Consider the following 15,731-nt stretch of genomic DNA (forward strand, 5'->3'; position numbering starts at 1 on the left):
ACGACTACTGTACTATTGACACTGGCTAATAAATGATTAAGTAACTTTTTTTTTTTCCTTCTTTCTTCCCCAACAGGGTATTCCTTCTCCTTCCTTGGTCAATCTTCCTTCAATCTTTGAAAAAAGGAGTCTTACATTAAGTCGATCAACAACCCACTTGATATGAAGCGGGTGTAAAATACAGTGCTGTATTGTAGTGACTGACAGGCAGCTGGCTGTTCAAATGACCTGTTACTGACATTAATGGTACCTTAGTCATTAGCACTTAGCAGTGATTAGCAAAATTTTAGATAACACTAAGTTAATCACAAGGGGACTTTAGTTGTCCTGAAGCAGATCAGCTAATCAGTGGGATGAGTAACTCGGTTGTCATGTAAGACGCAGTACTCCCTTGCACAAATGTATTTTCTCACCAGCGTAATGGAAGCATTTTCTTCTGTGGAAATTGTCACCTCTAGGCAATGAGCTACTTTGTCAGATTTTGAAACTAAGGCGATGACCACGTAACGTACTGCTAGTTTGGATGACTTGTGCTTGCCTCACTTCATCAGTTGGCAGAGCACTCTGTTTGAATTTTAGATTACTTAAATGGAGATGCATTATGAAGTACCTGACCTTTCAAGTATGACAGTTAACCTGTTGTACAGCTGCTTATTCCAGATATTTTATAAGTGTAGTTGTTTATTAAAAAAATATATAGAATTGAGTTTCTGTGATTATGATCTTCTGCAGCCTCGCTTTAACACTGTGGTATGTTATGTGGGTTTATTTGAACAGTAAGTTTAAAGGCTATGACTAGCTTTGACCCCCCAAAGTCAAATGAATTCTTTGAAGTGAAGGTCTGAGGAAAATAATCGCATTCCCTTCCAGTAGGGCTGTTAAACGAACCCTGAAAACCCCATGTCTTCCACATAGTTGGTTAATGAAACATTATTTAATGTATGGGATTTTTGGTGTGATGCTGTAACTAGAGGGCCCAGTTTTGGGGTGTTAGATTTCAGCTGTAGTACTCCTAAGGCTTTTACCGGGCTTTCTCATGTATTTGTCTTCCTTCAAAACTGTATGTTCACTTGTTTCACGATGCAATGCTATCTCAGGAACTATCTAAATATGTATATTTCTGCATTTCATTAACAGTTTAACTGTGTATTAGCAGGCGTTCTCAACTTCTGGGTTTTTTTTAACCACCAATGTTTTGTCTTGTGTCTGCATGTAACTAGTGATGCTTCTGAATGTGTCAGACTTAACTGGTTTTTATATCTCTTTTTGCCGATCCAAGTAATGTAAATAAACTGTTTAAAATAACACTGCCTATGGCTTTGCTAAACAGGCTTTTATGAGAGTCTGCTTTATGAGAGTCACATAAAAAGCATTGTGTTGGACTCCAGCCTACAACTATATTCTGGTTAGCTATGTGGCTGTTCCTAATAAAGTATACCACTTCAGAGGTCTGGGTCTGCCAGAATCAACCTTCTTCTTCTTTGACCTATTCACCATTTTCCCCTCCTCCCCGGGATATATGTAGCCATGGGTCTTTTGTCCTTATCCATTCAAATTAAACACCATAGATAAATATGCATTGGCACTTAATAAAGTGGCTCTAGGAAAAAAACATTCAATAAATACTATGCTTAAGGTTGACAACGCTTTTTGTTTTCTTTTCTGTTATTTCTGAAATGGCATTTTCAGCCTGGTGCACTCCATGCAAGTTTAAGATAATATCAGCCTATCATTATTCCTGTGGTTGTCTTAGTTAGCAGATTATTTGTATTTAGTTTCTATATCAAGTTTGTTTGCACTTAAACCCAATCGAACCGCGAGGGCTTGCTATATTGCCTAATCATGTCGTTACCACTACTGCACAGCTCTGTGGTTGCTAAATGAATGGAAAATGGTTGTTCAGAGTGTGGAGTCCTACTGCTCTTCAGTTGTTGCATGTGACTTTCTAACGGAGGAGCTAGTTCTGCTCAGCCTTGCTAGCTGCTGAAGGCGGCGAAGGAGGGGGGAGATGATGCCTGCCTCCAGTGTGACTTTGCCCCCTCCTGCATTCTGGGTGCGTTATTATCTTAACTTGCCACGTTACGATTCAGTGTGAGATGCCTCTGTTTTTATTTTTTAAAAAAATAAGTACACTGTTTAAAAAAAAAAAAAAGAAAATCTTATGTTAGGACTAAGAGATGAATGGCAGCTCAATCTCCTTGTAATTAAATGAGGTGATTGTCTGTTTTAAATGTATTCATTACTTTGTCTACTGCTCTTTGACTACACTCTAAGGTGATGTACTCTAGCAGCACTTAACTGAAGATGTGCTGGGCCCCAAACTGGTGAGAGGATACGCTGCCACTGTGTATATTAGGATTGCACTGAAGCCCTTAACTGCTTTTTTGGATATTGATTGTCAGAGGACCAGATATTTGTCAGTGAGATAGGGAGAAATGAAATCACTGAGATTTTGGGTTAAAATAACAAGGTGATAAGCAATAATTAACACTGAATTGCTGATTTGACAACTTGTTCTCAATGTAATTACCGAGAGCAGTGTAACGAATCTTCTGGATACTGGAGAAGACAGTAGGAAGCATCTGACCCAATTTTAGTAAAGCATTGTCTTGTGTGACAGCGTTGTGAGTTTGCTAGCAGAGGGGAAACTACTAGTGAGCAAATACAGAACTGGCTGATCTCTACCTACTGGACAACAAATCTTACTAGTAAGTGCCGTGGTCACATTGAGCGGGGCTCCCCGGGGTCTGTTCGGTGTTTCTGGGTGGGTAATGGAGTGGGTCTGTGCTTACTGGCTTTACAGCCGTCACACAGCAGCCAGAACGCTGAGTGTGTGACATAATGGGATTAGAGGTGGAGGTGAGCTTTCTAAGTTGCAGAGGTGCTCCAGAGTAATGCAAACAAGCAAAAATAAAGTTTTACAAAATGAGGGATTTGCTCCTGCTTCTTCCATTTCCAATACTACATGTGCGTGTAGCATAAGAACAAGTGTGTAATTTTTTGGGGGTATTTTGGCTGATGTTCTCTTAAATTCTAGGTGAGACTGGTTCTCAAAACCAGAATTTTAAACAATACTTTTACCATCTAGCTGTTATGGGATGTGCCTTCTTGAGGAACAGTAGTTTGTTTTGTAGTCGTTGTGTACAATACCTACCTTTGATCGTAACACAGATAATTCAAATCTCCTGAATATTTTTTTAAGCTTAAATTCAGAGAGTTTAGTTGAATTAAATATAATTTCTTAAGTCTTTGTCCTGAGATTTCTTTATTGGTAAAACTATAGGATCTGTTCTGCGACTTTTGCATCAAATTTGGGAATAAAAAGCACATTTATTTCTAACTTAGCTCTTACTCAGCACTGGGCTAAAAAGTTAGCCAGCACCTGTCCAGCTTACAGAAGAATTGTTTTAATTTAGAAAAACTGGAACTCTCTGAAGAGGGGGTCAAAAGATGGTTTTTGTTTAAACACAACCTTCCCTTCTCATAGGCTGTACAAAATCAAACAGTTCGCTGAGCTCATGCTCATTGCTACAAGAATCCTTACTCTTAACTGTTCTAAATCGGGGCCTCCTATAAAATTGAAGAAGAGCTGTCAAAGGGAAGGGTCTTCTGTTGGGTGGGTGTTCGGTGGGGATGCCTCACTGTTCTGACCCAAACTTCCAAGGCAAATGCAGTTCCTAGCAGCAGGCTTGCTGGCTGCCCTTGCTAGCGTGTGCATCTGGAAGCTGGGTAGTAGTGCTCCAGGAAGAAAATTCCTATGAGTAGGTGTGCCGTTTGTATATTTAAGTGTGCCCTTCAACATTTTGAGAAAATGAGGTATTGGGTTACTGGCTGATCTTTGTTACCAGCTGAAATGCAGGATAGCGCTCAGCAGTTTATACTGTGAGCAGTGTTTGAGGGGCCTGTATAGCTGTTGGGGGGTGGTTTGAAGGGAGTGCATAGACTAAAGCTCGTACTAAGGTGGGGTGATGTATATGTTTGCTTGCTTAAAAAAATTAGAAAAAAACACCCCAGTGAGATATTAAAGAAGCTGGTAGTTGGCCAAGAGACCGGAGGACGTGTGGGACACAAGTTGGAGCTGTCCCCTTCTCCCTTTCTTGACACCTGAATCACGTGAACTTCCTTGGGTAGCTTTAGTCTGGGTTTGAGCAGCCCGGCCAGTCACAAACCTATACCTAGAATTCATAAACATACGCTCGTGGCAAGCTATTAAAGCATTTATGGACCAAGATGATTAATCTTTTATGGGTTTTTGTTCAAAGAGAAAAGGTGGAGACATTATAGCTGCTCGAGAGCACCTGCTCGTGAATCCGTTGTCGATGCAACGGGATGGCTTGACCTGTATTTTGCAGAAAAATAGTTGCTCTTTCAAAAATAGAAACTGAAAACTCCACTGAGATGGATGTTTACAACCTCTGAAAGCCAGCCATCAGAGGCAAAGCAGGGGCTAGCTCCAATGTACTTTAAAACCACAAAAGCTGCTGAGGGCTCAGCATGTTGGCTGAGCGCTCGGTGCAGCTGACACTGGAAGGGTGACGGCAAACTGGTGCCACGTTCTGTGCCTTGGGACTGGATTTAAGCGCAGAGCCAGAAACCTGCTCTCTCCCATCAGTAACAACAGCTAAAATGGAAACGAGAACACCATGAAAACAAACTAATTAAACATCTAGTGAAATAGATGTAACACTGTCAGATGTTAGGCAAACAAAAGTCATTTTTAGATAAGAACATTAGCACTATTTAGGGCTGAAATTTCAGCTGGCACAGAGTATTCTGTCAGCCTCTATACAAATGCAGCCATGCATTTGTATGCCTAATTTAGGCAGTTAGAAGTGCAATTACCACCCTACCTGCAAATTGTAATTAGTTTAAGCTGTCTTGGTGCCTTTATCAGCTGATCCATGCACTGACACTGACTTTAAGTACAGAGCCTGACTACAGCAGGAGCTACCCTCTTGTTGAAGCAAGTTGTATATATAAATGCATATATGTATGAAGTAGTGAAAAAAAGGTGCTTACAAAGACGTGAAACATCCTTTTATTTTTACCCGATACAGGGAGGCCTAGCGAGGGTACTTTATAACGGTGAAATTAGGCAATTAAAGTTCTGATTATATTAATATGGGTAAAAAGAGGATAACCTCTACCTCCCTCGTTCCCCCTCTCCCCCCAGCACTTCAGTTCCTCTGAGGAAGAAGGAAGCAGCTTTTGGCCTGATGCTGGAGAGCCCGGCTTTGCTGCTGAGCTTGCCAGGAGAGCCATAGAGCAGGTAAAGGATGACTTTGTGCTTTTCTCTTCTGCCACCTCCTTTTCCATCCAGAGATGAAGGAAAGCACGACAGCCCGGTAAGCATGCTGTTGATTTATTAATGGATTCTTTAAAATGGGATTGACTGCAATATAAATTGTACTAGCGGAGCTTTTGGTGATTTTGTTTTGTGTACAGTTTAAAAAGGTGATGTTTATTTGTTGGTCTTTGGAGCTACTAACTACCTTAACTTCTGTCTTTACCCAAACTGTCAGTAATTCGTTGGCTAGGTTGGGTCATAAGCTCCTACATGTTTTCTGCGGCTTTGTGATGGCAAAGGCGATGTTTCAGTCGTTTCTCCAATGTTTCAGCCTGGAGGGAATGTAAATATAAGCATAAATGATTTTGAAAATATGCCTTTTTTTCTGTGTTTCAATGGCTTGTGCATTAGAGTTGGTATGGCTGACAAATCAGCACTGATTACTAATTAAAAAGCTGAATATATTAAGGAGTTTCACACTTCCATTTCTTCCTCGGATTGAAACCCTAGCTGTATGAGTGAGTGCTAGTGAAGCTCTAATGGATACAGTCTAATTACTTGCCATTTTTGCTTTGACTTAACAGTTCATGAATTACAGTAACTCTGACTGACAGATCATTGCTGATTACTAATTAAATGGCAGAATTTGGTTTTATGCACCTCCAGCTTTTACCCTCGCAAAAAGCGACACTCCGTATCTTACCCAAAAAAGCTTTCTCTCTGCTTGTTTGTTGATGTATAAAAGCTGATGGTCTCATCCCTCTGGAATACAAAAGTCCTTACGGCACTTTTCAAGAACAGTAGTGGAGAAATATATTTCAAAAATAGAGTTCTGCTATGTTGCTTATAAAGGAGACTTTTGGAGAGAAACTGTTCAAGGCAGTTGTGCTGCTGTTGGCTGGGGTGGAGTTAATTTTCTTCAGAGCAGCTGGTACGGGGCTGTGTTCTGGATTTGTGCTGGAAACAGCGCTGATAATCAGGGATGTTTCAGTTCCGGCCGAGCAGCGCTTACACAGCGCCAAGGCTTTCTCAGCTCCTCGCCCTGCCCCACCAGCCAGCCGGTTGGGGGGCACCAGGAGCTGCGAGGGGACGCGGCCGGCACAGCTGACCCCAGCTGACCCCGGGGGTCTCCCACACCGTATGATGTCACGCTCAGCACGCAAAGCTGGGGGAGGAAGGGGGGGACATCTGGAGCTACAGCCTTTGCCTTCCCAAGTCACCGCTGGGCGTGATGGAGCCCAGCTCCCCTGGGGGTGGCCCTGAACACCTGCCCGCGGTGGGCAGTGGGCACTGAATGCCTGGTTCCGCTCGGCTCCTGTGCGTGGCTTTTGCTTTACCAGTTAAACTGTCTTCACCTCAACCCACCGGTTTTCCCACTTTTACTCTTCCCGTTCTGTCGCCCATCCCACTGGAGGGGAGTGGGCGAGCAGCTGCGCGGGGCTGAGCTGCCAGCTGGGGTTAAGCCGCAGCAGCAGCGTAACAGCTCAGCAAGTTCATTCTCTTACGGATCAGCCCTCATTTCGTGAGCACAAAGAACAATCAGATTCTTATTCCTTAACCTGCGAGAGGGGACAATTCATCCCCTGCCACAGGTACTCCCTGGGCCACCCAGACATGAGAACAAATGCAGGAACAGATTGGCTTTCTTTTTCTCTCTCTTCGTTTGCCTTTTCTATTCAACATACTCAGAATTTAATCTAGTTCTTGACAGGGTTACTACTCTACTAATGCGTGATATGTTCTAATTTGTGATAGTGATCTGTAGAAATGAACTGTTGAGGTTGGGAGTTCTTCTCGCGGTGATGGCATCCCTCCAGCCCTGAGTGGCGGCGGGTGGAGCTACGGACAGCAGCCACGGCACAGCTGCTAGCCCTCTTCTCACTAAATGCCCAGAAATACGCACTTCTGTTTTGGACTTTAAATCAGGAATAAGGGCTCTTTAAAATTGCTACAGATCTTTTCAAATCAACAGTATCGCAACATGATAAACTTTTGTGTGTGCTGATTTCACTGAAATTGTTACAAAAACACAGCAAAACTTTTTTCCTAAGAATGACTTCCTCTGAAGGGAAATTACGTCTCTCAAATCTCTTTCAGTTTGTGAGCACGCCCCGAAGTGTATGAATATTTCAACACGTAGTTTGTGAAAATCCATCAGAGATAATGGTCAAGATCAAGGGTCAAAAGAAATGGTATGTTACTTGAGATCCCATATATCAAAAAGCACAGTGTAAGAATCCTTGGCATATAGGTGATCTTAATGGTCCCTTCTGGACTTAAAATGTATTACAGAGAGAAACCATGAAATCGTTTTTATAATTTAAAGCTTTATCTTTGTTAGTAATTCTTCCTGTCTGAATATCACTGTTCACCTTAAGCAAAATAGAGATTATATTATTACTGTGAGATAATAAAAAGGACTCTGCATTACTGCGGTCAATACCCATAACAAATGTAAAATTCGGCATTCTCACGGGTAGCGGAAAGGTCCCTTTCTCGTGGCCCCCACTCCTTCCGTCTGAAGTTAAGTGTTTCATATCACTGCTATTAATAGCAACTTGGAGTAACAAATCTGTACAAAGACATGAATATGGCAGTGCCTGAAAAACAAGTCGTCCCATGTCATCGTAACTGAACCACCAGAGTAATGTTTAGAAAATCTTTATGAGCAAAAGAAGCTCATTGTGAAGTCTTGAAACTAGGCCTTTTGACTGCAAGGCTTCAAGAAACAACTTCTGGTACTTGCCTATAGAATTCTGTCTTGTTCATGACTTTAAACGAGAAATAAATTGGAAGGCTTTACAAAGATGTATGGAAACCCAGGGAAATGGGGCAGCTGCTGTCACCAGGCACTTCGGAGACCTACTGCGCCTCATTTTCGACATGTGCCTGGGACACGTGAGATCCGCAGCAGCAGCCTTGGTGAGTACCGAGATAGAGCTGGCGGCAGCTGACAGCCCGCGGGATGCAGAGGAGCCACCACGTCCTCCCTTTGACGAGGAAACGACTCTGATGACTCAGCCCACGCAGTCAGTGCAGCAAGTGTGACCTTTCTAAAGGCGGCTGCCGTATGGAGCTGTTTCGCCTCTACTTTCTCCAATTTTCCTTTACTCAACAATGACCAGCTTCAAAGAAAAAGTTCACCGCTCTAATTGAATATTCTCCATATTGAGAAAGGTAAAAATAAACATTCTTCTCAGTTTATTCACGCATAAACTAGAATCATCCAAGTGTGACATCTGAAAAGAACTACATGATTATAATCTGAAATGAGAACAAAGTTCATCTTGTGCGATTTCTGTTTTTTTTTTGTTTTTTTTTTTTTTTTTCACTGGAGACCTTGAAAGAGGAAAAAGATTGCAGAATCTTAATACCCATTGAAGCTCAAGAAAGCCAGGGCTCTGCCCTCCTTCATTAACCTTTTTAGTATTCTGCTGGCTAATTGTCTGTCCGTTCCACCTTCTCCTCCCAGGTTAATGGGGTGGCTAACAGGAGAGGACAGGACAGTTGGCCAGTCACACCACAAAGCAAACTGAAAAGGTCAAAGTAATGCGCTGTATTATTCAGGGACTGCTCCTCGCCAGGTATCTTAGATCTTGTGTCTTCTCATGATGAATTGCAACAAGAACAAGAAACAGCCCAACGTGAAATTGGCTTTTGTGACAATGATTGTAGTTCAAATGGAAAAATGTAAAACTGTGGCCTGCTGTTGTTCTGGCTTTGGAGATTAGAGATGTGTGATCACATCTAGCCGCTGAATAAGCAACACGTTGCATTTGTACCACTTCTCAGCTGTGTTGTAAATATAATACAGTGTATGTAGATTCTTCTAATTTTATCCATGGACTTTATTTTGGAAGTACTGTGTGGTGCCTAAGAGCCCTCCTGTGTCGTTGGTGTCAATAAGCTCACGATTAGTTTCTAGATTACTTAATATAAGACTCAACTTTTTAAGCGGTGGTTTGTTTAGAAGTATTAATGCCAATTCCTAGGAGGCCACCCAGAGTGGATTGTCCCCTGGTGTTTGCCACCTGTGTGGTCAAATGTGAAGGAACACTGGATGTGACCGCTCTTTTCTCCTCCTTTAACATAAAGCAGAGGTAGAGGGAGATACTTGCAGAGGGCAGGAGTGTGACTGAGGTGCTCCAAATTATTTTTTAAGTACTGTCTCTCTCGTTGACCACAGATGGAGGTTAGCGACAGCAGCCTACTGCTCAGTCCCTAGCAGTGGGTGCCGCTACCACGTGCCCTCATGTAGTCCCTACCGCTGGATGTCACAAGCGCATCTTGTCTTCTGCCTCTGGCAATGCGTTATTTAATATTTCAGCTCTAGACCCATTCTCCATCATTTTGAATCACAACCTTGTGTTTCTACTGTACCCTTCTGATGGAAGAGACTTCACAAACAGCAAAAGTGAAAAACGTTTTTTTGAGATTAGCCACTGTCTGGTCTGCCTTCTCTGAGTTGTAACTACATTGTAATCCAGTGGTAAACATACACCCAGCACCTGAAGGAGCTGACTGCTTGTGCTCGTTGTCCCTTCCAGGGCTTAGTACAGAAGTTCTGGCATTTGCAAGGAAGCAAGGATTGAAATAGCCAGCAGAAAAATTATGAGGCAGTCTGAGGGGAGAGGGTATTTATACCTCCCTCCCCCCTTTCTTTAAATTGGTGTAGTGTTCCTTGCTTTTCTTCGAGTGGTTTCGACTGACATCAGTTGCCTGGGGCCAGAGAACCTAGCTGTCAACTGATAAGTCATTTTTTGTGACAAAAAAAATCTGTGATGGAGGGAAACAAACAGCCATCATTCATTTGGAAACTAGTCTTTGAAAGAAAAGCGACCTGAAAGTGGAACTCCTGGGGAGTGGTGTGAGGTGTGCCCTTGTGTACGGGACTGCGATAGCCCCAGCAGCCACGGGCCAGGCTGGTTTTAATGGGCCTTTAACGAAGACCAGGATCAGGAATGAAGTCCAGCTTGTGGTAATATTTCCTGGATGGGAGGAGCCATGGTATATGTCATCACCCTATAGAAACTGCCAGCTAAGAAGCCAGAGGGTCATTGTAACACTTTCTGCCATTTCTTCAAAAGGCAAGTTAAATATTATTATGTGGTTTAATTTTTGCGGGTGATCCTGGTGAATGTCATGCTTTAGAAACCATATTGCATGCAGCAAGCATCAGAAATTCACACACACACGCCCCAGCCCCCCCCTTCTTCCCCATTGTCCAGCCAAAACATGGTATATTCATGGAGTAAAGGCTGACTCTGAGTCCTGAATAAAATACAGTGCAGATTTGGGAATCTGTGCATTGCAGTGGGTATTTGTAGAAAATCGCAATGCCCCTCCCCATGGCAGAGGCTCCTTTCACGTTAGCTTTGAGTTGTTTCGCAGCTGACTTCACCTCCCGACAAGTGCTTTAGGCTGTGGTGTTCTGGAGGCTAAAGGGCGCTGCAGCCTGGGCTTGGCTGAGATGTTTCCGACACCTTACAAATTGATTTGGGCCGTGGCCTCTCTCTCTCTCTCTAAGTGACGTATTGATCTGCGGCGTAAGACAGGTTTTCCACCCTACTTGATATCTGAAAAGTGAAATGTCACATCTTGTCTCGGGTCCAGGTCTCTCGCGAAGCTCCGTGATGAGGCTGGTACATCTTTCTCAGTGCGCTTGGATCAACTCACTCATGTCGCGCAGGCAACTGTTTTTCATCAGCAATGTTGCTTTTTTGCTTCCAACAATCACCTGTTTTCAGTGCGCTTTATTCTTTTTCATCATTTTGGGCAAAAAGAACTGATTTTTGCGTTAAATATTGCAGAATTGTAAGCCAGCTTGCATCAAGTTAAGAGTATTTGTTTAAGAGCCTCATGATTTACCAAACTGTATGTTGTGACTTGATGATCCGTGGGGAGCACTCTTTCTGATTTAGTGTGTGCCTGCTCATCAAAGATGGATGATTGCCACTACGTGTCATAAAACTTCATCTGACAAAACCAACTCCATAGCAAAATAATGCCATCTCCAAAGGGCAATAATTCTTTGTTTCTCTGTCCCACATGTTTAAGGAGCTCAGGCTAGCTCAGATTTTCTCAAAAATATTTCTTTACACTTATTCTGTTAACAATGAACAAAGGACCATCAAAGCTTTTGCTAGTTCTTTCTGAGTTTTCAAAACTCTTTTATGAAAGCCTAGGAGGATGGTTTCTAGCACCTAAAAATCTGTAGGGTTTAGACTCCTTTCTGTGATAAATACATAACGGGACTTTAGCAGCTAAATACCTTTTGAGGTCCTGGATTTTTAATTGAATCTTAGGACTGGGGGGTTGCATTTTTCCTTTCTTTCTGTTTTTATTTAAAAATCACCCTTGAATGAGAAAATGGAATGGTCTGAATGCTGTTTTTATAGGGTGAGGTTATTTTCTTACAAAATAAACACAGTCAAGGAAAAGCAATGCCAGCCTTAAAACAGCCCACGCACGTCAGCCAGGGGCACCTGCCAAACGCCAGCTGATAAGGTGATCTCTGTTGAAAAGTAGGTGCGTGGCTTTGCTCGCTGATGACAGGGCTTAGGGGATTTGGGATGTGCTTCCTTGAAGACCAAAGTGATGTAAGATGTGCCTACGTGACAGACTGCTGCCATGGGAGTGCCAGATGTATGGCCGGTCCTTAACCAAGAGATTTACACTGGGGAAGGTGGGTGCGGTTATTTTCATCTCTGGAGTGCTTGTGCATATATATATATATATATTTTTTTTTTTTTTAAACAGCAGTTACCATCTAATGAGGGGTGGGGTGGGGGTGGAAAAATCACCCTTAGGGCACAGACAAGAATGAAGGACTTTACATTCTTAACCACATTGAACAGCTGGGCTCCTTTCTTTATTTTTTCCTTTTTGTAGTGTCGTTTGCCTTGCACTTGTTGTTGCAGCCGTAAGGTGCAGGATGCCACTTTTCACCTATAGATTGTATCAATATCTGTAGTGTAAGGCGTTAACCTGGGAAGAAGGCGATGTGAGGCTGAATTCTTCTTAGCTGAGGATGGAGGGATCCCTGTTTTCGGTACCTCTTGGGTGATAATCAAGCCAGCAGGATTTTGTAGAGTTTGGATGCATAATATTCTCAGAGCCCAAAATACAAGTGATTTTTTTGGCTGGGTGTTACTATTTAGATAAACAAGATGATTATAAATAAGCCTTTCACAAACATTTAGTCAAGCTAGTCAACACCAATGAAGTATGGCTGTGTCTTGGTAAAGGAACCCTATACTGAGGGGGAGGCTCACGAAGTGGAAATGTGTCTTTTGCTGACCTGTCTATCAAATACCTACAGTGTTTATTTTCTTGTTTGCTGTGCGGCCATGTTTTTAGGGTCAGTAAGGGAAAATTCTGGATTTCCTCATCCTCCAGTATCCCCAGTATGGGTGCTGTGTAAATTGAGTCCTCTTCATTTTTTCTGCTCTAGCTCTTTTCAGCCTTTTGTTCTCTAAATAATTGTCTTCTAATTGGTATAAGTAGTCTTCAATTAGTCCAATCTGCAGTTATAAAAAAGAAGTGTTAGAAGCATGTCCCTTCCCCTCTATAAAAACTTTAAAAGCTTGTGCACTTAGCTTATTTCAAAAGTAATTGTCATTAGAAAGAAAAATATGTGAAGGCACCTCTCGTACAATTGGCTGGAGTACTGATACCTGATTTCCTAATTTTTTTATTTTTTTGGGGTCCTTTTCTATTTGGTTTCAATTACTTTACTGCTGTGGAATAGACACTTTCATTGAAATCTGTACATCTAAACCAGGAATTTATCACAACTCTGTCTTTAAATGGCATTGAAAAACAGCCACTTTAAAAGGAAGGGATGATGAGGAAATTAATCTTGGGCAAGTTTTTCTTGATAAAGAAAGAGAACAGACGCTTCTGGCATTTATATGCCAAAAATCAACACATGGAGAAAAATGAGTATTCCACATTGCTGTGGTGAGAACCATTTTTCTATTAAATCAAAATGAAGTTCTGAATAAATATGTTTCCCTATGAATATAATACACTAGAGAATACAGTTAAAAGAATGGGTGACATCAGTGTCACTCCAAACCTCCCCCTCGCCCCCCCCCCCCCCCCCCCCCCCCCCCCGCAAAAATAAAATGTAATTATTTTACTGAAGAATGCATTCAGATAGACACATCTTCCTTGCAGGGGTGATTTCAAAACAACCAAAAATGTAGATTAATTGTACTGTGTACAGGTATGCTGTAAATACCAGGCATTCATAATTTCATGGCTATCTCTCCCCACACCTTACTTTTATTCATACCCTTTGTCAGCTTTTGCGATATGCAGCCTTTCTGTAAGGTGAAGATGAGAGCCATCTCCCTTCACACTGAGTTATACTCAAGACCTAGACCCTATATAATGTGAGGATCTAAAGAATCAATCTTCCAATTGCATTTTAAGCTGAATTAAAAAAAAAAAAAAAGTCTGAATCTATCATCCTGACACACATTCAGTGGAGCGTGGCTTCTTTAGGCACAACACAGAAGAGCTGACTGTGAATTAATCTGAGTGTGGCTTCCTATTGTATTTATTCATATATTGAGCTGTTACTGAAGTGCTCCTCAGCCCTGAACGTGAAGCCATGCCGTGTGCTCTGGCCATGGTTGGTGTCGAGGAGGGGTGCGCGTGTGTGAGATAGATAGAAAATGAGGCGAGCAGAAAAGTTTATGGACCATTACATCTGCCTCCCCGGGGAGCCGAAGGCACAAGGATGCATCTGGGAGAGGACCTCTGCTGCCTCCTCCCCACGATGCTTGCAGGAGTGACATTTTCAGTGGATCAGCTTTGCATAGCACCATGCATGATGCCATGGAAGAGTTCTCAACGGTGCTGGTGAACCTTGATGGACACTTGCTCATGGGCTTTTACTCCTCTGTTTCCAAGAGATCCATTGCAACAGGAGCGTGGCGTGGTTGGGGCTCCCTGAAGACAGCCTCACGGGCTGGCTGTGCCGTGATGTGCTCACCGTATAAACATACAGAGGATTAGGGAAAAGAATCACTATGCTAGCCTCATTTTTAAGAAGCTGAATTAAAAGCTTAGGAAATCATTGATCTGGCCAAAACCACATGGGAAGTCTCGGAAAGACTCATCACTTAGTGCCAAGCTCCAGCTCAGGGCCTTAGCCATATTAAAAACAACCAGCAAACTCCCAAGACTCTTCTTCAACAGACCAAACAAACATGTCTACGACACCTTCTCCCATGGTTAGAAGTTATCTTTTCTGTTTTGGGGGTAGTGCTTGCCTTTGGGTGAGCACAAAGGGTGGTAATAGGAAGGGAACTGGGTCTCGGGTGATGGGTAGGGTGTGGGGTGAGGGCTAAGGGGGCACCAGAAAAACAAGTTTTACAGCAGCTACTTTAGGACCACCCAGAAGTGACCACACTGCTGGCGATGCCACCAGACGACCCCTGTCGGATGATGTTCCTACCTCAAACCATGGCTTGGCTGCTGTTGTGTGATTTCATATTTATAGAATACCTGCCAGCTCCAGCCCCCCAAATAAGTTCTAATACAGCATATCAGGGGTTGAAATAATAGTTGCTTACATAATTACAATGTTACTGACACAGCTGATGAGCTGGTGATGTTATTTGCACAGCAGTGATGGCATTCAAACCCTTGCCGACTCACAATGACACTGTATGCTTTAAGCCCTAGCATGATTTAAATTACCATACGAACACAATACAAATACAGTCTCTTGACAAGATAAAGGAGGCGTGGGGGGGGAATGGCTTAAAAATCCCTTTTTGGTGGCTGAGGTGTTCAGTAGTGCTTATTTATGGCTTTTTAGCTTGCACATTTCATTTTAAGAAAGTAAATTGGAAGCATTATGTTCTGCCTTTTTGCCTTGATTTAGAGCCTTCTTGTGCCTGCTCTTCTGCTGTCTGACTGCAGTGAGCCACCTTTGGGGCTTTCGTTGGGAAATGCAGATTTTTAAAATCAATAGCTTTACTTTTTTTTTCTATATTCTTTTTTCTCTCCCCACCCTCTAACTCTTTAAATAAGAATCTGTGTGGTTGGGAGTAGGTAGAAGGACATAGCTCGTAGCCAGCCCAAGCGTGATTAGCCTTAGAGCAACAGCTGTTGTAGGGAAATGGATTTTGGAAAAGGCTTGTGACTTATTCCCGGTAGAGCAATAGCCGGCCACAGGCTGCCGCTGGGACCGACCCCCAGGGTTCTGTAGCTGAACTTCGCAGCTACTCTAAGGCTGAAGCAGTGAAGAGCTCTGCGGGACGTGGTTCCTGCAGAGCATTTGCTGCTGGTGTCCCCAGTGATTCACGTCAGGCTCATTTCGGGCACGATCCCAAAAGCCGCCCAGAGCCCAGCACTGCTGGGCCAGTGCCCCGTGCTGCCTGTGCTTGGGTTGTTCCCCCAGCTCTGACCCCTGAACCACACAGCA

The 15,731-nt window shown here is 42.9% G+C and overlaps 1 protein-coding gene across 5 annotated transcripts in view; it reads left to right on the forward strand.

The window, feature by feature from the left end:
- ECT2 (epithelial cell transforming 2) overlaps nt 1-13,384 on the forward strand; it is a 47,156-nt gene extending 33,772 nt beyond the window's left edge. For all 5 annotated transcript variants that reach the window (XM_080409521.1, XM_080409524.1, XM_080409522.1 and 2 more), the window contains one exon: nt 77-13,384. In XM_080409521.1, the coding sequence (XP_080265647.1) occupies nt 77-166 (90 nt within the window). In that variant the 3' untranslated portion in view covers nt 167-13,384. The remainder of the gene's footprint in view (nt 1-76) is intronic.
- Nucleotides 13,385-15,731: the final 2,347 nt, after the last annotated feature.

Source organism: Falco punctatus, assembly GCF_963210335.1.
Source record: "Falco punctatus genome assembly, chromosome: 13".
NCBI classification, from domain to species: Eukaryota; Metazoa; Chordata; class Aves; order Falconiformes; family Falconidae; genus Falco; species Falco punctatus.